At 60.3% G+C, this 21,833-nt stretch overlaps 1 protein-coding gene across 3 annotated transcripts; it reads left to right on the forward strand.

The window, feature by feature from the left end:
• Positions 1 to 285: 285 nt before the first annotated feature.
• Positions 286 to 21,515, forward strand: MMP15 (matrix metallopeptidase 15). Of its 3 annotated transcripts, none has more exons than XM_036834926.1 (10): positions 286 to 429; positions 11,782 to 11,930; positions 12,597 to 12,725; positions 14,506 to 14,813; positions 15,150 to 15,311; positions 16,247 to 16,500; positions 16,861 to 16,999; positions 17,990 to 18,140; positions 18,276 to 18,391; positions 19,537 to 21,515. In XM_036834926.1, the coding sequence occupies exons 2-10, from the start codon at positions 11,827 to 11,829 to the stop codon at positions 19,992 to 19,994; spliced, it is 1,821 nt and encodes a 606-aa protein (XP_036690821.1). In that variant the 5' UTR covers positions 286 to 429; positions 11,782 to 11,826; the 3' UTR covers positions 19,995 to 21,515. The 3 variants fall into 3 exon arrangements, with proteins under 3 accessions (XP_036690821.1, XP_036690818.1, XP_036690820.1); XM_036834923.1 differs by lacking the exon at positions 286 to 429 and adding an exon at positions 1,101 to 1,262; XM_036834925.1 differs by lacking the exon at positions 286 to 429 and adding an exon at positions 11,290 to 11,488.
• The last annotated feature ends 318 nt before the right edge of the window (positions 21,516 to 21,833 follow it).

Here is a 21,833-nt window from a genome sequence, read left to right on the forward strand (position 1 = left end):
TGCCCATCCAAGGTACCCAACGCTTCACTTGGCAACTGAGAAAAGTCCTGAAGGGCCAAAGACACCCTGAGGCTCTTGAAAAGAGACCTCAGGCCAACAAATCTCTAGATTTTTGTTTATCTTTTTTTTTTTTTTTTTTTTTTTTTTTAGCCTAAGACCAGACACTTGGGTCTCTCTTTCTCGGCTCTCCCTGCTCACCGCTGCCTCAGTGTCCCCACCAACCCACTAGGCGGGAGAAAGAGGCGTCTTCATTCCTTTTTGCCCCTCCCTCTGTGGGGCGGGCCTCTTGGGGGTCAACCCAGCTCCCCAAAAACAAGAAGGCGAGTGACGGGGGCGAACTGGGGAGGATTCCCGCCGTCTGGGAAGAGTTAAAGGGTCGCCTGTCCGGCTCCACCGCCGGCACCTGCTACCAGAAAGCCTCTGGCTGAGGTACCGCCCCCGGCCCCCGCCCGGGTCCGCCCGCCACGAGAGCACTGGCCCTTTAAGAGCGGCGGTAGTGCATCGCGGGGAGGAGGGCCGGGAGCGCTCGGGGCTGCGCGGAATTCGCCGGGAACCTCTGGCGCCGGCTCTCTGGCTCGCTCACTCGCTCCGACCGGCTCCCTGCGCCTCATCCCTGGGCTGCGCGGGGACCCGGGCCCGGTCGGGCGCGGGGCGAGCAGGATCCACGGGCGGGAGGCGCGCGCTCTGGGCAGCGCCTGGCCCCGGACATGGACAGAAGGAGCTGGGCGCGCAGGGGGCGCCGCGGGACCGGGCGGCCGGAGCGCTGAGCCAGACAAAGGCTCAGGAGTTGCGCTTGCTCTCGAGAGCCGGGCCCCGGGCGCCGAGGCTGCAGGACCCCGCGGCGGGCGGCTCCGGCCCGCCCTCTCCCCTGTGGGCAGGCTCCGCGCGCCCGGCCCTGCCCGGCCCGCTTTTCCTCGGGCGTGGGAATTTGCCGAGGAGACCTAAGCGGCTCCGCGGTGGCCGGGACCGGGAGGTCTGCCTCGCGCCTGCCGGGCGGGGAGCCAGGGAGCGTCGCAAGTTTCCGAGCCGCGTGCGGGGACCCGGCGAGCGGGCGAGCCGCGCGTGCAGCAGCGCCCCGGGCCAGGCCGGTCGCCGGAAGCATGGGCAGCGACCGGAGCGCGCCCGGACGGCCGGGCTGGGCGGGCAGTCTCCTTAGCGGCCGGGAGGCGGCTGCGCGGCCGCGACTGCTGCCGCTGCTGCTGGTGCTTCTGGGCTGCCTGGGCCGCGGCGCAGCGGCGGAGGACGCAGAAGTCAATGCCGAGGTAAGGACCCTCGCCCAGTCCCTTTGCCACGGGTTGGAGGACTTGGGGCTGGGGGACTTGGGGTGGGAAGGAAGCCACGCCCGCAGCCTGAAGCGTGGAGAGGAAGGGCGCGGAGATGAACCCCAGTCCCGGAGTTGGGGGCGGGGAAGAAAGGGGACCCGGCAAGCTGCCCCTCCCCAGCTGGCCCTTGGCGGTGCACCTCTTCCCAAACCCTGGAGGGCGTAGGGCTTGCGCCCACTCTCTACCCCTATAGCCCCGTCCTGGGCACTGATCCTTCCCAGCCCGCGTCCCGGGAGCCGCTTCTGCCGCCCCCAGCCCTTGCTCTTCTCCTTCCCTCCCTACCAGACTCCTGATTCCTCGAGAGCTCTGCGGACGCACGGTGACGTTCTTTGCGAATGGGAAGGGGGCTGCTCTGTGTGTGTGTGTTGGGGGGGGGTCTTGGGCACAGCAGGCAGCGCTCCCGCCTAGATAGACTCTAGTTTGGGTGACACTGAGCCTCGCGCGGCAGGCTGGGGTAGGGGTAGGGGGTGCGAACCTCCGAGGCAGCCCATTCGGGTTGAGGGGGCGCTTTGGCGACTTTCTCAGACTCTTGCGCGCAAGCCGCACCAGGGCCAGATGGCATCTAAGAGGGAAGCCCGGTCTCAGCCGGCGCTTCCTCCACCAGCGCCTCTACGCCAAGGCCCGGGCCCAAGAGGGTGGACCCCGAACATTTTTTCACCAGGAGCCCGGCAGACGTCCCTACCGGGGCCCATCTCTGGAGCGGTCCCGTGGGTGATTAGGCGCCGCCTCCTGGCGCAGAGCTGCGTCCAGCCAGCGTCCCCGGCTCCATGGGGTCGCTGAGCGCCGTCCTCCGGATTAGGGACAGTGAGGGCACTAGCTCCGTTGACCCAGAGCAAAAGCGTAGACGTTCCTTCACGACTTCTAAGACCCTGCTCCCCGCCCAGGAGAAGGGGAGAGGTTTGGCATGGTGGGGAGACACCCCCCTCAGCGCGTCCCCGGTAGGCTCGGCCCTCGGTGCCCTTGCGCCGGCCTGGAGCCTCCTGCCGCCCGGGCTGCTGCCCTGAGTGCCGTTTCTATTTGCAGCCAGGCCGGTGCTCCCTCCCAGCTCTCAGCGGCTTCCCCACCTCCCCGGCTGCCTGGGAGATTTTTCCGATGGAAGCCTGCCCTTCCCCGCCCTACTTTAATAAAAGCACTGAGGAAGGGCAGGGAATTCCTCCCAGCTCAAGTTACACCTCCCAGCCAGTTCCCCACCTGCTCTGCCCCCTCCCTCTTCGGCCCGGCCAGGGAAAGCTACGGGGAGCCAGGCCCAGGCAGGAGGCAGAGTGGGACCCCAGGCCATGCCCAGTCCAGCTCCACCACCCCACCCCTGATTCACACAGGCAGGCAGGCAGGGGCTTACTGGGGACTCCTGCTGGTGGGGATTGCCCCTCAGCCTGCATCCAGGTACTGGGCGGAGAGTGCTGTTTGGGCCCACCTGCCACTCTCTGGAGTTGAATACCAAAGAATTGCAAGTCATAGACCCACCCCCGAGGAGTTTATAATCTATACTTAGAAACGGCATCTCCACACAGAAAGCAATTGCAGACCAAACTGGAATTTGGTAGCCAGGCATTGTGATTTGGCATTTTAGATGGCCAGGAGCTGGGGCACTGGGACCTGTGGTCTGAGGGCCTTCGTTCTCTCTTTCCTTTGCTTCTGCTCCTCCATCACCTCCTCCTCTCCCAGCTGCGGGAGTACCCATAGCCCAGGGCCTGCACTGGGGCCACAGACCATGACCCTATGCCTGTGTGGCACTGACTAGGGATTCTGTGACTGACCTGCAGCCCCTCCCCTCGGGAGAAACTTGGGTTGGGCTATTTCGGGAAGAAACTCTGGAAAGTACAGGGCACCCTTGAATGCTGGAAGCCAAGGTAGATGCAGGACTAGAGACCGGTGGGCTATCCCAGATCCTAGAGTTGGCTTTGGAGTACAGGCTGTTCCATGGAGTCCCATCAAGTCTGGCCCGATCTGGGCCCAAAGAGTCAAATGGCTTCAGCAGCCAGCCCATTTGCCCGGAGGCTGTGAAAACTGTCCCCAGGTCCGTGCTAACCAAGAACCAGCATCAGAGATTCCTGGGCCTGGCTGTACCCTGTGTCCAGAGCTTCCGTCCCTTGGAGCAGGGCTTTGGTCCTTGACCACAGCTCCAGACCTCCAGTCAGGTCATGGCTGGGACTGTCTCTGAGCAGCTTAGAAACTGAGGCAAGGCCAGCCCCTCTCCCTCTCTCTCCCTCCCAGGGCAGAAACCAGAGGCATCTCATCAGACTAGGAATCAGACGTGTGCTAGGAGCCAGTAGACACTGGCCACCTGCCAGGCCTCAGCCTGGAGAAGGCTGTCTTCCTTGGGGAAGCCACCACTGAGCTACTCTGCCCTGTCCCACTCCCTCCCTTGGCTGTCAGGTCCCAGTCTCCAGCCATTCTGGCCCACATAGACCCAGGCCCCGCCTGACTGAGGTGCCAGCTGTAGCTCCTGGCCTCCCTGACCTGAGAGTCCAGGCCCTCCTTCAGATTTCTGTCTTGCTCTTTCTGGCTATAGCGCATACTCTGCTTAAGTGCCTTTGATTTTTCACCAGAGAAGCTTTGGCTCTCCCCACCTTCCCCTCCCCACCAGACACACATCTAGGCCCTCAGCCCACCCACCCCTCCGCATGGAGGTGACTCAGGCCGCTAGAGTTCAAAGGTGTGGTGCCACTGCCACTGAAACATGGACACACCCACCTCCTTGCCCCTACCTGGCAGCTTAGCAGGAGAGCAAAAAAAGGGGTAGGAGTCAGCTGGAATTCTGCTTTTGACCTTCAGGTCTAACTTGAGCCGCAGCCCCAGGCTTCCTGGGTTCCAGTCTCTGTCCACACCTCCATGCTGGCCCCTGGGGCCCCACTGTGTGCTCCTGTCAGTGCCCTTTCCTAACTGCGGAGCAGAAGCGGCAGGGGCCCCCGTGCCCACCCTCGAGGAGAAGGGGTTAATGTGAGGGCTTGTCTTTGGGAACCTACAGAAGCTGAATCTTCTCGCCTTCTTTCTCCCTCTCTGCTTTTTAATCTGTTCTCCTCTTATCACTAACAAGCTACTGCTCTCTATACTTTATTTCAAAACCCAGAGAGAACTGGGCTGACTGGTGCTGCCAGGCACTCGGGATCCGACTGGGCTGTGCCCTTCATGCCCAGCCCTTTGCCAGGGCCCTGTGTTAGGTCTGCCCTGGCGTGCAGTCAGTCAGCTTCCTCCTTGCAGAGAACAGCCCAGTGTGCGCTCCATGTGTGTGCATCACCTGGCCTGCCCATTCTGACCCCTGGACTCAGACGCCTTCCTTTGCCCCAGCCCAAGGAGGGTGGAGAGGAAGCAACCTAGAAACACACCCAGACCCCCCCTTAGAAGACTTCCTGCAAATCCCTCCAAATACTACCCATGTTCTCTGATGCCAACTCAGAATAGCAATGCTGCCCAGCAAGGAAAATCCTCTCCCTGCCAAGCACTTGGTTCTGGTCACCCCTCCATGCCCCCTTTGTTGCTTGGTCCAGATGTCCCCTGCCATCGAAGCCTCTGCCCAGCTGGAGGTTTGACTTCTGCCTGAGGCCAGCTTGAGGTGGTCGTAGTGGTGGCCACTGCTTCCCACCTCCAATTAAAGTTGGTGCTGTAGGCCTTTGGGAGGTGATTAGGTCATGAGGGCAGAGCCCTCGTGAGTGGGATTAGTGCTCTTATAAGAACTGCCTGAGAGGGCTTCCCTGGTGGCGCAGTGGTTAAGAATCTGCCTACCAATGCAGGGGACACGGGTTCGAGCCCTGGTCTGGGAGGATCCCACGTGCCGCGGAGCAACTAGGCCTGTGTGCCACAACTACTGAGCCTGCGCTCTAGAGCCCGCGAGCCACAACTACTGAAGCCCGTGCACTTGGAGCCCGTGCTCCGCAGTGCATGGGGTCACCGCGGTGAGACGCCCGCGCACCGCAACAAAGAGGGGCCCCTGCTCACTGCAACTAGGGAGAGCCCGCGCGCAGCAATGTGGAACCCAACGCAACCAAAAATAAATTAAATAAATAAATTTTTTTTAAAAAAGATAATTAAAACTGCCTGAGAAAGCTCCCTTGCCCCTTCCACCATGTGGGGACACAGCAAAAAGTTAGCAGCCAGGAAGAGAGCCCTCACCAAACCTGACCGTGTTGTCTCTCCGATCTTGAACTTCTTACCTCCAGAACTGTGAGAAATACTGTTATGAGCCACCCAGCTCATGGTATTTTCGTTATAGCAGCCAGGGTGGACTAAGGCAGTTGGCATCTTCAATATCGTCCCAACATTTATGTAGTTCACACAGCTGACCACTCGGGCAGGGGTCGAGCCCCATGGCCAGCTCTGCCCTGGGCGTGGAGATGTGTTCTCTGAGTCAGCAGAAGCAGAGAGGGCTTGGGAGCTCTCTGCTTAGATCCTTCTCCAGCTCAAAGAGGGCCCAGGGAGGAGTCCACAGATGAATGTGAGGACCTGGGACCCTGCAGGTGGCTGAACACTCCAGGCCTGAGGCACACAGTAGGTGCCTTCTGAGTGGACAAGCCCCCGCTGAGTTAGAGCTCATATGAGGCCGTTCCCCAGAAGAACAGTGGTTCTGGGGATGCCTGAGCCCTTTAGGGGAGGTAGTACAGATTTTGCAGCCCCGGGCAGGAACAGCAGAGATGTATGAGATGGTCCTGGATCAGAGAGACAAAGAGGGATGCCTCTTAACCAGATCCCATTTCCCTTGTGGGAATAGCAGGAAATGAGCAAGAAGACCCAACTCAACCTCCAGTATCTGGACAGACAGATGGGGACCTGAGTCCCAGCCATCAGCCACCCCTCAAAGATGCCCCACAGCCACGGAGCCTGGAGGTCAGGGTCTAGAACTGCTCTCTAGGATTCGCCCTTAGCCCTGGACACCACCTGGTCCTTCTCCCAGAAGCAGCTGCCCCCCCCGAGGGGTGAGAGCCCAGCTTCGTGTCCACCACACATGGGCCTGGTGCCTGGTACATAGGAAGCGCTTACAAAATGGTGGCAAAATACAGTGACAGTGAGAAGCACATGGCATTTGCTGTTGTGAGCAAGTCATTGACCCCATCTGAGCCTCAGTTTCCTTGTCTACAAAATGAGACTAGTAATAGTATCTACTGGATGGAGTTACTGGGGAAATTCAGTGCGTTTATGTGTAAAATGCCGAATGCGATGTACGGTGTCCTTCACGCTCACGCGGGGCCCATGGAGGATCAAGTGTTATTTTTGAGCACCTTCAACATACTTGGTGCTATCCTGGGCAGGGCCTAGGTGTGTTTTGTAAGCATTTTCACATTTAATCCTGTATTAACTCTGTAAGCTTAGGTGCAATCATGACCCCATTGTACAGAAGAGGAAGCTGAGACCTTGAGGTGAGAGACATTACCCCTGATTCCCCAGCCTGGGTGGTGGCAGAGGAGCCTGAGCTCCCAGCCCCCAGGCTGGGTTAAAGGCTACAGGTCAGAGCCCAGGGTGTCATCCTTTGGAAGTGCCGCCAGGCAGGAGCCTACTGGGCCTGAGCCAGGTGGGAAGGAGGGTGTGGAGGTGGAGCCAGGGCCCGCCCTCAAGCACGTGAGCCTGGAGCCCTACCCCTGCCTGTCCAGCCACCCAGGCTCTGCCTGGAAGGCAGCCCCATGTAAGAGGCAACACCTACAGGGGGTTTCCAGGTGAGGCCCCAGGCCTGACCCTCAGCCAGCCCAAAACCACTAGCAAACAGGGCCCTTTTCCCCACCCCTGCCCGCCCACTGGCCGAAGGACCCGGCTGCTTTTCCCTCCGGGTTAAGGAGTGCGGGGCAGGCTGGGAGGCCACAGGGTAAAGAAGTGGCGTCCACTTCCTTCCTGCTTCCCTGGCTGGACGTCCCCCACCCCGCCTGCTCTCCCCACCACCCAGAGCCCCTTCCCCACCTGCAACTTTCCCATCTTGGGGGGTTAGATTTGAGCCCCAAATGAGCAAGTTTGTTCTTCTAGAACTGCTTAAATATGGACTGTGCTGCCTCTAAAGGGAGTAAATGATCCACTAAGGACAGGGTGGTCTGGCTTGGCGCCCCCCTTCTTGCCCGGCCTTGGACTAGTTATGCCATCTGCGGGCACAGCGAGGACCTCAGGACACCATGAAAGGTCTGCGTCCGTCCGTCGCTGGCGGGCCTGACAAGACGCCTTTTGTGCCTGTCTGGGCAGCCCCGCTAGGGTCTGCTTGGCCTGCAGAGAGAGCTGTGGGTGAGTGAAGCAAAGCAGAGCCAGGAGAGGTTTTTCTTATCGCACAGGGTCTGATAAGGCCGGGTGGGAGGCGGCTCGGCCGTCTGAGCCCCAGGAGCTGGATGCGGTGGCAGCAGCAGCGCGCTCACCCTGCCCCCACTGCTGCTTCATGCACAGTATTGATCGGGCAGCTCCTTGCCAGACACGCCCGCCCTGTGGGGAGGGCCTGCCTCGCCGCTGTCTCGGCAGTCCTGGGGGGCAGCCCTGCTGACGTGGCCCAGCGCCCAGACCCAGCCGGAGATGTGGAGTGTGGGGAGGGCTGGGCGCTGTTCCCGAGAAGGGCCAGGGCCCAGTGTGCCCTGCCTCAGGCCCAGAGGAGCTGCTGCTGCTTCACAAACAGCCTGGTCCGGTAGCACTGCCCACAGGCTCCGGTGCTAGCCACAGAGCAGCTGCGTGACCCTGGCTGGGCCCCGCACCCTCTGTGAAACTCGTTGTCTGTGTAATGGGGATGGGGCACTTGTGAGCATTGAATGGGGTGATGAGAGTGGACAGTCTGGCCTCCAGCAGATTCTCGGCCCCTGGCTGCTGCATTTCTGGCCTCTCCTAGGGGCCAGGGGGCCAGGAATTCCCCCTCAGACTCTTGATGGCTCTACATCTCTTTGCCTGCGGCAACCACTCACCTGAAGCCTCTACACACACTTATTGGATGGGGTCTGGAGCTTGAGAAAGAAATGGCTGAAAGAACCAGGGTGGGTGGGGTCTCCTGCAGCAGCCTCCCTCCCTGGGCTGCAGGCAGGAGGAGGCCTCGTGGCCCAGAGCTCTCTCTGCAGAACCCTTACCTGCCTCCCACTGGACAGTGGTCCTCATGGAGGAGGGCCCACCACTCTGCTGCTTACTGACCTCCCTGAGCCTCAGTTTCCCCAGCTGAGCAACAAAGCTTCACTGCTTGGCTCACCCCACCTGTGAGAGTTGAGGTGACCGGACGGAAAAGGAGACACCTTATGGAAGGGACAGTCTTTACTGGTAGGAGCAGCAGGGGCTTGAGCACAGCCCTTCCCCGACTTTGAGACCAGGGGTCAGTCATGACCTTGGGAATTGCTTCCCGCTTTTGTCCCAGGGCCGCAGAGCCCCTCAGGAGGCTGGAGTTAGGGCAGCACCTGCCATGCACCTGTGCCCCCCATGGTCTTTCCCCTCCACCCCCAGGGCTTGTCGAACTTAGCAGAGCAGTAAGGTGATGAGAAACTTCTCCTGGACACTGGGGGAAGGAAAAGCCCCAGCCCCGCGGGCGGTGTAGACTGACTGGTGCATTGCCAGTCAGGCGGGCTCCGTCAGCTCCTTCACCTTGTCTTCCGGGGACTCAGCTGCTCTGGGCCAAGGCTGTATTTCAGCTTAGCCCACTCATGTCACCAGTCCTCAGCCTCAGCTTTTTACCCAGCAGTGGCCGAGAGACATTTGTCATCAGGAAGCCTTGGCTGATACCGAGATGGAAGTTCCTGGCTTCCCTGGGACTCAAAGGGTGTTTGCCTGTGTGAAGGAGGGTCCACAGGCACCCTTGGGCCTTTCCCGTCAGCCCCCCGAACTGTGCCCAGTATTGAAGGGGCCCCTCTGCCCCATCCCCCGCCGGGCTCTGGAGCTCTTCACTGCAGACAGGCCCAGCTCCCTCCCCTCCCCAGGGCCCCAGCCTGAGCCTCCCCTGCCCTGCCCTCCTCCTGTCACTCGCCAGACACCGCTAATCAGCCCCTTGGTGGCCTGTGATTGCGCTCGCTCCCCGGGATATTTTTACCTTATGCAAATAGGTGATATAGAGGTGCCCTCATCTGTCAGCAGCAGCCCCAGTTCTCCCCCCACCTCCAGCTGGATTCCTTTCACTGTCAGAGCTGGCCGAGCATCACAGCCTCGCCTTCTAGATCTTTCCAGGCTTCTTCAGGCAAACCGTGTCCATTAAGGGTGGTGGACATCCCCCTTTACAGACACACAGGAGCCTCAGGAAAGGTGTCCATGCTTGGGAAGAATGGGGAGGGCGCCCGTAACATTGCCAGTGGCTGGTGGACCTGAAGGAAGGGGGCCCCGGGCAGGAGGGGTGAGGGGGGTCCGTGGGGGATGCCACAGGGCGCTCCTGCCTCCCCCAGCTGCCCTGCCCCCACCCAAGGCTGCCGTGTCGGAGCCTGGATCCTTCAACCCTGTCGGCCGACGCAACGGGCTGCCACTCTAGGAACAACTGGGCAGCGCCCCTGCCCCCACCAGCCTCTGCCATTAATACCACGTTGACTGAGCACTTTCCCCTGCCCAGCACAGTGCCAAGGGCTCCTGTGGACTTGCCCATTTCATCCTCACAGAAATCCATGAGATGAGGCAGGTCTTGATTCAACCCCCTTTTACGGACTGAGGCACAGGGAGCAAAGTGGCTGGGCCAGGATCTGTCCCCAGAGCCGTGGTCGTTTCTCAGCTCGGTGTCTGCCACATTGTTCTGCGAGGCCTGGAAGCTGTGGCTGGGCATCCTCAGGCTCTGGCAGTCTCCCTGCGCCGCCCTTGTTGGCTCAGCCCCCGCTCCCTCCAGCGGCAGCCTGGGTGTTGCTGAGCCTGGCTGTGTGGGCACCCCATCCACACCAGGGGCCTGGGCAGGGCCCTGGGCAGGTGCCAGGGCTGGGCTGGCGAGTGGCACTGAGGGAAGCCAGTACCTGAGGAGCTGGATGTGACCCTGGTGGCAGACAGATGAGAGTGTGGCCCAGGCCAGCTGACACACGGCTGTCGGCCCAGAGCAACTACCATGTCCAGCTGCCATCCTGCCCTGTGGGCCCTTGATGTGCAGCCCTCACCTTCCAGAGCGTCTCAGAGAGCAGGCCTTTAGGTCCCCTCACTCTGGGGGTTCCCAGAGACCAAAGATAGACAAGGAAGGGTTCAAAGGACATGCTTCCATGTAGCCAAGGCCCACAGCAGTCCCTGGCCTCTGCTCACCAGCCTCCCACAGTGGTCACCATGTTCTCGTGGCCTTGGGGGCACCAGGTGGGCAGGGCAGAGTTCCCTTCCTTACCACCACTCAGCTTGGCTCACTGGGGATCCCGTCCACCAGTTTTGACTGCAATGGTCCTGTCTGCTCACAGACTAGCGGGCGTGAATTCCTCGCTCTGCGGGTGCACCAGGTCTCCCCAAGGAGATCATAAACCCCTGGAGGTCAGGACACCTCAGCCGCCTCCTCCACGGCCTCCAGCTGGCATGGTACCTGGCACAGAGAGGGTGCTCAGAAACACTTGGCAGGATGGCTGGCTGGGTGGGTGGACACACAGACAGACAGATGGGTAGATGGATGAGAAGACTTGCCCAGCAAGTCTTGAAGGGGACGGGCACCCCCACTGTGTCCCAGCTGCTTTTCCCAGGTCCATCTCTCTCACCCCACCCCCTGACAACCCCATGGCTCCCATTTTGCACACGAGGACACTCAGGCCCAGAGAGAACAGAGTTTGTGGCAGAGCAGAGACTGGACTTCAGGTCTCCTGTCCGACCCTCCTGGGCCTGGGTGGGCTGGGCTGCCTGAACCCACCTGCTTTCCCTCCGGAAGGTTCAGGGTCTGTTGGGGAGCAGCACCAAGGGGCTGGTTTTCCTACTTGGTGAGAACTCAAGAGGTTCTGAACCCTGCAGGGTCCCCAGTGGTCTACCTGGAATGGTAGAAGGCCCCACCCTGGAGGGGCCAGCACAGTAATAAGGACGGCAACTGTGGACTGTCCTCAGAGACACAGTTTCTGTCCTAATGGGGGAAGGCAAATGATAAACACCTAAGTGAAACATACAGTGTGTCAGATGGTGACAAGTGCAGGGAAGCAGGAGAGGGAGTACAGCGGATGGGTGTCTTTTTTACATTTGTCAGAGAACACCCCTCCAATAAGGTGATGAAGCAGAGACCTGAAGAAAATGAGGGCATGAGCCATGCAGATTTCTGTGGGGAGAACACTCCAGGCAGCAGGAACAGCAAGTACAAAGGCCCTGAGGCCTCACAGGTAGCTCCTGTGAGAATTGGCTTTTCCTCTGAGATGGGAAGTCTTTGGAGGGTTCTGGACAGAAGACTGACCAGACCTGACTTGTAAAGGCCTTTTGTTCCGGCTCTTGTGTGAGAACAGACCGTAGGAAGTGGAAGCACGGAGAGCGTACAGATGCTCACATGGTCGCCCGGCGGGAGGTGGTGGCGGGAGGTGATGGTGGTGGAGGTGAGAGGTGGTGGGATGCAGGCCATGCATGTTTGGAGGTAGCGGTGCCAGAACCTGCTGACCAGGTCATGGCCTCTCCTTTGCAGAACTGGCTGCGGCTCTATGGCTACCTGCCCCAGCCCAGCCGCCACATGTCCACCATGCGCTCCGCCCAGATCCTGGCCTCGGCCCTCGCCGAGATGCAGCGCTTCTACGGGATCCCCATCACGGGTGTGCTGGACGAAGAGACCAAGGCGTGAGTCCCTCGGTCGGGCCATTCCCAGACCCCACTGGCACCTGCCCTCCTTCTGGCCAGCTCTGATGAAGGCTTGGCATGTGGAGTTTCCAGAAAAGAGTGGCCTAGATAAGAGATGGCATATGGCTTGATCCTCTGTGCTAGCTCTGATTGGTTGGGAGTGGCTGCCTGCTGCCTAGTGTTGAAAAAGCTCCTGAGGCCAAAGCCCAGCTCAGCAGCAAGGAGCATAGGATTGATTAGTGATGTCTGCCACGGGCACGGGAATGGGGAGGTGCAGCACACATGCGCACATGTGGTTGCCTAGCTAGGCCTTGCTCTGAATCTGGCAGAGGTGATGTGACCCAAAGCCACATCCTTGATGAGCACGCACAGAGCATAAGGTATCAGGGATAAGAAGCCTCAGGGTAACTCTCCTCCCATTCCTGGGTGATACTGCTGAAAAGGGGCTCACCTTTGCAGAGCCACTGCTGGGCATCCAGTCTTCCAGTACAAGATCACTGTACCGTTTTCCTGATGAGGAGCTCGAAGCTGAGAGTCTCTCACCCCCTCCACACCCATATAAGGGGCAGCTGGAGGCCAGCGGGGGGAGGGTGGGAGATGGTGGACTGCCTGGAAGAGGCAGAGCCCAGCAGGCAGGCGTGTTGAGGGGAGGCTCTGTGCACCCAGGTGGATGAAGCGGCCCCGCTGTGGAGTGCCAGACCAGTTCGGGGTACGCGTGAAAGCCAATCTACGGCGGCGGCGGAAGCGCTACGCCCTCACCGGGAGGAAGTGGAACAACCACCACCTGACCTTCAGGTAGGGACCCTGGCTGCCCAGGGTGGCGTCCCCCCAGGGCACCCTCCAGAAGCAGCTGGCCCCTCTCTGCCTGGGCTGAGGCCTCAGGCTTCCCAGTGGGCTCCTCTGGAAGGCTTCCTTTCCCAGCAGCCCACCGCAGGGTGTCCGGCCTAGCCGTCCAATCCTGCCAATCCCGCTCCCATGCTGATTAGATCAGTCACCCCACTCACCCACCCACCCCAGGCAGTCTCCCTCCAGAGAAGGGCAGGAACTTTGAACTGCTTCTGCTCTGTCCTCCTTCCCTCCATCCCCTGACCCGCCAGCAACCTAGGGCTGGCCTCACCTGCCCAGATGGGCTCCTGCACCGGTGCAAACTGGGGGCTTCAGGTGTCTGAAGGGTAAGGGAGGACTGGGGTGCCTGAATCCAGGCAGATGCAGGCAGGCAAGCAGCAAGTCACCTGCACAGACCCTGGTTCAAGCACCCTCCTCCTTTCCACTGAGTCCTTTGGCAAGAAACCCCCCTGAGCCTTGAGCTCTGTGGCAGTCCCCAAGGGTTCCCCCTTCCTGTTCCAATCCAGCCATGACCCCACCCGCAGCTCCATCTCCTGAGGAAGAGCAGCCCACAAGATCACATAGACCCAGGCCGCCAGAGTGAATTCATGATCCATGAGTTGATTCATGATCTTTGATGGAGATCTGTCCAGCACATGGACTCTTAATCTGCTTTATGTGGGAGATAACAGGCTTCATCATGCTTTGTGTGTGCGTGTGTGTGTGTGTATGTGTGTGTGTGAGGCTTGTTAATGCTTAACATTTACATGTTCTCAGAATGAAATTATGTAAGAAAGAAAAAAATCAGAATATGTACCCTTTATAGGCATCACAGTTTTGTTTGGGTCAAGTGTGAGGCAGAGTTGCCTTTAGTCTGTACTCTTCAAGGCAATGGAAATCTAGAAGGACAGATATTTATTATTAGGGGCTGGTATATTTGTTTAATATTTATCTGCAATAATGATAGAATTGTTTTTAGGAGAATATGGATAGTAGAGTAAAATATAAAGAGAGAAAGAGCTCTTTTAGAATTAGACATAGATTTAACCTACTAAATTGCAGAACATTGGTAGTAGAGAAGCAGCATGGCATGTTGGAAAGAGGTATGTTCTGGAAGCCAGCAGTCCTGAGTTTGAACAGGCTTCATCATGCTTTTATCATGTGCAGGCTCATATGTGCCTATGTTCTACCTGAGTTATTAAGTCATTTAATCCTCCCAGGCACTCCATGATGAAAGCGCTGCCCTCCTTTTCCCATTTTACAGATGATGAAACTAAAATTCAGAGAGACTAAGTCAGTTGCCCAAGGTTCCACAGAAAATGTTAGAGCCGAGCCTTGAACTCAGGTCACCCTGACCCTGGAGCCCAACATTCAGAACCTCTTGGCCTGTGTTTCCCAAACCGCAGCCATTTGCATCCCACTTGCTAGGTCTTTCTCTTGGCTAGGTATCACCTATACTTTTAATTACTTAATGTTTTTCTTTCTTAAAATAAGCTTATTGGGCACAATGCAACCTTATTCAGTGATATCCTAATGAATTCCTTGGCTTCACGTTAGTTCCTTTTTTTTTTTCAAATTCACGTCAAAGTAAACTAACAGTTGATATTGATGAGCATTGTCCATGAACCAGCTCAGATCTTATGCCCTTTCCTTCAGACCATGTGTCCCCGCCCCCAACCCAGTGAGTGCTAGCAGTGGACAGCAGCCCCAGGCCCTGTGTTCACTCACACACCTCTCTGCCCACCTGCAGCATCCAGAACTACACGGAGAAGCTGGGCTGGTACCACTCGCTGGAGGCAGTGCGTCGGGCCTTCCGCGTGTGGGAGCAGGCCACGCCCTTGGTCTTCCAGGAGGTACCCTATGAGGACATCCGGTTGCGGCGGCAGAAGGAGGCCGACATCATGGTACTCTTTGCCTCTGGCTTCCACGGCGACAGCTCACCGTTTGACGGCACAGGTGGCTTTCTGGCCCACGCCTATTTCCCTGGCCCTGGACTGGGCGGGGACACCCATTTCGATGCAGATGAGCCCTGGACCTTCTCCAGCACTGACCTGCATGGTGAGAACAGCTGGTCAGGGTGGCAACAGGGGAGGCGAGCTGGAGCCTCAGGGCTCAGAGGAGAGAGCATCCCCCGTGCAGTCCTTGGGAGCAGTGACGCTTGGTCTCAGTCTCCTGCCCATCATTTCCAAAGGGGGGTGGTAGGGAAGGGAAGGGATCATCGTACCCATTTTCCAGATGGGGAAGCTAGAGGCCCAGAAGTCAGAGCAGTTTAGCTTCTTCTAAGAGTAAAGCATGGCCAGGCTCTCTGGCCCCCTCAGCCCACCCCAGCCCTGTCTGGGGTGTCCAGGACCTGGGCCAGGTCAGAGCTGACTGTGCTGCCTGCCCCCACTACAGGGAACAGCCTCTTCCTGGTAGCAGTGCATGAGCTGGGCCATGCGCTGGGGCTGGAGCACTCAAGCAACCCCAGTGCCATCATGGCACCATTCTACCAGTGGATGGACATTGACAACTTCCAGCTGCCCGAGGACGACCTCCGGGGCATCCAGCAGCTGTACGGTGAGCGGGCAGCACGGGTGTGGCCGTGTTCTCTGCACGCGGCTCTCAACTCCCAGCCCTACGAGGCGTAGGTACTACTGCTACCCCCATTTTGTAGACGAGGAAACTGAGGCCCAGAGAGGATTAGTGGTTGTCCACATCATTCAGTGAGTAAATGGTGGTGCTAGAAATCAAACCCAGGGCTGGCCGACTCCAGGACCTGGCCCTCCCTCAAGGTCCTCACCCAGAGCTTTCATGATGGCCCCAGGGCCCCTCACTGCCCCCCTTTCCTCCTCAGCCTGAGTGATACTCTTATTAGACCGAGGGTGTCCCTGGGGTCCCAGGACCCCATTCCTCCCACTGTCACTCCCAGCCCGTGCCTGTCCCAGGCTCTCCACTGAGTGTTGCTGGTTTATCACTTCCCAGTGCCTTTGAGGCAGGTGGCATCCCTGCCGCCCCACTGCAACTAGGCCCCACCAGAGAAGGCCTCCAGTGGGGAGGTGTCCTGGGGGCCAGTTCGGTGGGTCAGGGCCACACTCAGTGCCCACCCTGAGCCCTCAGTGTGTTCCTGGCCACCTGGGAACCAAGTTCTTCCCTCTGTTTGTGTCCACTGTTTCCTGGAGCCTCCACTGGAGCAGGCTGGCATCCTGAGGGGAACATCACCAAGGGGGGGTGGAGCCATTGGCAGCCTCAGGGGCGCAGTGACCCAAGCCCAGTGTGGGGAGGTCAAGGAAGGGGCTGTGTGGAGGAGGATGGAGGTCCTCCCAGGGCTGATGGCCGTTCGGGGGAGGGGTCTGCCGTGGCCAGATAGGACCTTTCGCCTGGGTGGGCTGCCCATGGAGCACAGGTCTCCCCAGGCTGGGGACCCCAGGCTCCCAGGGTTCTAAGTAGGAGACCCTGGCATCCTGGCTGAGTTCCAGGGCTACCCCCTCACTTCCCGCTGCCACCCTCCGCAGGCACCCCAGATGGCCAGCCACAGCCCACCCGGCCTCTTCCCACCGTGACCCCCCGGCGGCCAGGCCGGCCAGACCACCGGCCCCCCAGACCCCCTCAGCCACCTCCCCCAGGCGGGAAGCCGGAGCAGCCCCCAAAGCCAGGCCCCCCGGCCCAGCCTCGAGCCACGGAGCGGCCCGACCAGTATGGCCCCAACATCTGCGACGGGGACTTTGACACGGTGGCCGTGCTGCGCGGGGAGATGTTCGTGTTCAAGGTCTGGCCCTGCCTGTGCCTCCCCAGCCCCTGGGCCCAGGCTCAGAGCCGAGAGCGCCCTCCCACCTCTCCCCCGGACCCTTGCCCCGCCTCCACCCCCGCTTCACTGAGCAGCCCCTGTGGAGCCATCAGACCCTAGACCAAGAAGAAACCAGCCCGAGGGACAAGAGAATTGCCCGGGATCGTACAATAAGCCTAGGAGTCCGCACCCCACCCGGGCTCTCTCCCTGGTGCCGCCCTGGCTTCCTAAGCCACCTCCCCCTGGACCCTCCCTGACCCGGGAAGGGGTGGGTCGAGGGGGGCCTCCCCCAGGCCAAGGCAGCAAGCCTGCCATGCTCGCTCACACCCACGCCCTCCCCAGGGCCGCTGGTTCTGGCGGGTCCGGCACAACCGGGTCCTGGACAACTACCCCATGCCCATCGGGCACTTCTGGCGTGGTCTGCCCAGTGACATCAGTGCCGCCTACGAGCGCCAAGATGGGCGTTTTGTCTTTTTCAAAGGTGAGCTGGGGCAGGTAGGAGGGAGGGGACTGGGCGGCCTTCCTGCCCTTACCTCTGGCCTGACCTCTGACCCAGCCGGGACTGAGGGAGGAGGAGAGGGAAGGACCGTGCACATCTCGTCTTGTTGCCCACTGTGGGCTTACTCGGGGGAGACGAGTCCTCCTGGCAGCAAGGCAGGGGTTGGGGACGTAGACAGAGACCAGAGGACTGGGCGGCAGAGGCTGCTCTGATTGGAGGCAAGTGTCCATCTTCTGCAGCACAGGGGCTCCGCCCCATCGCCCTCCTTCCTTGCATCCTGTGCCCCTTCCTTGCCCCTTCCTCATAAGAATGGGTCCCCGAGCCCACTCTGGGGCAGGATTCCTGAGTCTGTCTATGGAAACAGTGGAGCTCTCTCCCCTCAGCCCTCCCTCTGGGGCCTGCCTTCCTGGGGAGGGCCTCAAGGGCAGCACCCCTGATGGACAAGCTGTGTCCCCAGCCCCGCTGGCCCGAGCCTCAACCAGGCAGGAACTCCCCGAGGACAGGGCTGGGTCCACACTAAAAGTAAGGAGCCCTGGGCCATGCACTGGGGTGCCCCAGGGATGCAGCCCCCAGACCCAGAGGCCAGGCAGGGCTCCCCCTCTTTCCTCTCTCTGTACAGGAACTGTGTGGGGGGGTGGATGTTCAAGTGGGAATGGAGGCCCGTATACGGTGCGACTGTGTGTGGTGTGTGTACAGGTGTGACCCGGCAATGTGTATGTGTGTAAATGGGTGTGTCGCAGGTGTCCATGAGTGTCCACTGTGTGTGATGCGAGGGTGAGTTGCGCTGTATGTTGTCATGGGTGTGTAGGTGTCAGTGCCTGCCCTGTGTATGAGGATGTGTGTGTGTGTGTGTGTGAGCGTGGTAATGGATGTGAACAGATTTGGGAGCCCAGAATATCCCTCCCGGTGCCCCCTTCCTGCACACCCACCACCGGCCCCAGGCCTGTCCTCACCCCCCGGCCCCTCCCACAGGTGACCGCTACTGGCTCTTCCGAGAAGCGAACCTGGAGCCTGGCTACCCACAGCCACTGACCAGCTACGGCCTGGGTATCCCCTACGACCGCATTGACACAGCCATCTGGTGGGAGCCCACGGGTCACACCTTCTTCTTCCAAGAGGACAGGTGAGCACCCCTCCTCGAAAGGGAAAAGGCCCGCACTGGGCCCCCACCCTCAGGCCTGACCAGAAAGAACCCATGGCCCATGCGGACCGGGCTCCAGGCCCCAGCTGGCCCGCAGCCCTGTGCTTTTGGTCACAGGTATTGGCGTTTCAATGAGGACACGCAGCGTGGAGACCCCGGCTATCCCAAGCCCATCAGCGTGTGGCAAGGGATCCCCGCCTCCCCTAAAGGGGCCTTCCTGAGCAACGATGCAGGTACCAGGGCCAGCCCCCTCCCAGTCTACCCAGCACTCACCATTCCCCCTCCTCCATACACAGGAACAGAGCTTGCCTGAGGTCACCAGCATCGAGATGGCATGCATGGGGGACACAGCTGTTACCCCAGGCTACCATTTACCCCATTTACAGAGGACAAAGGGAGCTTGCGTAAAGGGCCCCAAATCCCGCAGTGAGGAAGTTACGGAGTCAAGAGTCCAGCCAGACCTGCCTGTGTCCAGAGCTGGTGCTCAGAGCTGCCCCCATCCCCACAGAGCCTTGAGCCTGGCGGGGGTGGGCGGTGAGCTTGGCTCAGAGCGACGGGAGCAGGAGTCCTCCCGGGGTGCCCCCTTACCCGCTTGGCAGGGAAGCATGATCTCCATCGTTATAACTGAGCAACAGGGAGCTGTGGCTTTTATTTCTCCAGCAGGGTCTCTGGTGAGTTTAAGAAAACCCATCAGCCCTGGTTCTGAGCCTCCGGGTCTCAGGGGAGACCCGGCTGGCTTTGCTAATGCTCGGGTGGGTCACACAGCTGGTTCTGGCAGGTCCGGCACAACCGGGTCCTGGACAACTACCTCCCCCGTGCGTGTCACGCGGCTTCCATGCGTGATGGTTTCACTCTGCAGCTGCTCTGACCTCCTTGTGCTCAGCTGAGTATAGACGCACCTGGTGGTTCAAACCTGGCCCTTCCTGGAGTTAAAGGGATGTGGGTGGAGTGCCCAAGACCAGAGATCTGGTCTGAGGCGGCATCAGTCCCCTCTCCAGGTCTGATGCAGGCTGACTGTGTGGCCTTGAGCAAGACACTGGCCTCTCTGGTGCAGGGAGAAGCCAGGCCTGGGTCCCCTGACTGTAGCCCACAACCCAGCAGGCTACCAGACCCTTCTTTGCGCTGCCCTAGTCAACGTCAGCCCAGCCAGGAAGCACAGGATTCTAGTCGTGCCCCTGACCTAAACCCTGTTCTTCTCTGAGCATGGTCTGGCTCCTATAAGTTGGTAAGGGACAGATTTGAAAATGCCCAGGGAAGCCAGTGAGAAGGATGGTGTTTTAAAGCTGGGGCCCCTTCAGCTCGCCCTGGTCTTCTTTGAGGTCTCTGGCCAGTGGGTGGGCCCCGGCCTGACACCCCTCCGGTCTGCTTGCCCTCGCAGCCTACACCTACTTCTACAAGGGCACCAAATACTGGAAGTTTGACAACGAGCGCCTGCGAATGGAGCCCGGCTACCCCAAGTCCATCCTGCGGGACTTCATGGGCTGCCAAGAGCACGTGGAGCCGGGGCCCCGATGGCCTGACGTGGCCCGTCCGCCCTTCAACCCTGACGGGGGTGCAGAGCCCGGGGCGGGCGGTGACAGTGAGGAGGGCCACGAGGCAGGCCCCGGCGGCAAAGAGGGGGACTTCGGGGAGGGGACAGACGAGGACGGGGGCAGCCGCGTGGTGGTGCAGATGGAGGAGGTCACTCGGACAGTGAACATGGTGATGGTGCTGGTGCCCCCGATGCTGCTGCTGCTCTGCATCCTGGGCCTCACCTACGCCCTGGTGCAGATGCAGCGCAAGGGCGCGCCCCGCATGCTCCTCTACTGCAAGCGCTCCCTGCAGGAGTGGGTCTGACCCTCCGCACCAGCCCCTCCTGCTCCTCACGGTGCTACGGGGCCAGGCTGGCCGCACCTGTGGTTCTGAGACAGCTCCTGGGGCCTTTCATCCAGAGCCTTCAGTGGTTCCCTCAGCCCCTGGGTGGGGGCCCCTCCAGGCCCTCTAACATCCCTGCCAGGCCTGCCCCCTTGTTTATTTATGCCCAGGTATCTTTTTTTTTTTTTTTTTTTTTGCACACTAATTGAGCATTTCTTCCTACTTTCCTGACCAGGGCGGTCCCTCAGGGCAGGGGGTTAGAGTTTTCTAAATGTAGTTCTGCACCAGGCAGGGAATTAGGCTCCCACCCACTTCTGGCTTAGCCAGAGGAGCAGAGGGTCAGAAGGCCCGGCTGGAAGAGTGGCCAAAGGACTGTTGGGCTGTGCTTCAGCCTGAGCACCAGGGCCAGAACCGAGGGCTCTGCTGGCTTTGGAGCCTGGTGGGGCCTAACTGGTCTCAGCCCTCTGAGTCTCTGTGGTCTTAGAAAGAGCTTTCACCCGGTGGCAGCCCCCGGCCAGAGGGGCCAGAGGGGGCAGAGGGGGAGGTGGCCTGCTGATAGAGTCCTGTTGAGGTCTGGTTCCCTCCCACCCACCTCTGACAACTCCAGCAGCCTGGTTCCTTGTGCCTAAGAACCTACCCTGCCCCTGGCCAGCACAGGGCCAACAGCCCCCAGCTGCCCTGTACCCCTTGAGCCCGCACCTCCTTCCCTCTCTGGAGGAGGGGCCCTGGGCCTGCCTTACCAAGGACCAAAGGGGGTCCGCCGAGGCCCCTCCCCCAAGGGTAGCACCAGCCTCGGCCCTGGGCTGGGTCTCCACCCCCGCCCACTTTCTCCTCTCTGAGTCATGACCCAACTGGGCTCTTTCCGTGAGCGTCCTCCCTCCCTCTCTCACCCACACCACCATCCTCAGAGGTCTCAGAACCCCAGCAGCCTCAGGCTCAGCTGCCAGCGTCCTGGCTGTCCCGGGGAGAGAGGGGCGGATGGGCGCCCAGGCTGGCACGGGAGGTGTCCACAGACGCGCGCCCACCAGCCTGGGGGTGTTCCTCCCTGCCATCTCCCTGTCCCCCAGGCGCACTGGTAGGGAGAGGCCAGCAGCTCATCCCCTCACACAGGCTGTGGGACAGGGCTGTGGAGCCCCCAGAAGAGCCCACTAGTGGTAGCCTGGAGATCCTCCCCGTCCTGGGCTCAGCCCTGAGCGTGGAGATGATTCCTCCCTCTTTTCCTTCCCAAAGTAAGCAGGAGGCGAGGCTGCTGTGGGAAATGGTACTGTACAGCCGGCTCTGTCCCCCTCTGCTTCCCTGCAGCCCTGAGCAAGCAGGTCTGCCGCCCAGAATCCCTGAGGCCCCTGCGGGGAGGGGCTCCTCATGGGCTGGCCCCAGTGCGGGTCCAGCAGCTTCCTCCCCCCTCCATCCTCAGAACCACCGGTGAGCCAGCCAAGGGGGGTGGGGAGGGAGGGGGTCAGTGTCCACCCCCATACGTTTCTTTCTGTAAATAATCTGCACTGATTAAATTGTACGGCCGGCGAGTGTGCCTCCTTTGTAAGAGGCCTTGGGCTGGAGCTTACAGCTGGAGGGGCTGCAGGTGACTAGGGTGGGGAGGGCGTGGTCCAGGCTGGGATTAGGGGACTTGCCCCCCACCACGCCAAAGAGACCTCGTTCCCAGTTCTGCGGGGGCTCCTTCCTGATGGCCCTGGAAGGGGCAGAGCTCTGGGGAAGAGTGGGAGGCGGCTGCCCTCAATAGACCAGAAGAGGGTGAGGCAGGGGACCAGGGGTGGCCCTGCTGGGGTCGGGCAGAGAAGGGGTGGGGAATTTACTGGCCATTCC

The sequence above is a fragment of the Balaenoptera musculus genome, chromosome 19 (assembly GCF_009873245.2).
Source record: "Balaenoptera musculus isolate JJ_BM4_2016_0621 chromosome 19, mBalMus1.pri.v3, whole genome shotgun sequence".
In the NCBI taxonomy this organism is placed as follows: Eukaryota; Metazoa; Chordata; class Mammalia; order Artiodactyla; family Balaenopteridae; genus Balaenoptera; species Balaenoptera musculus.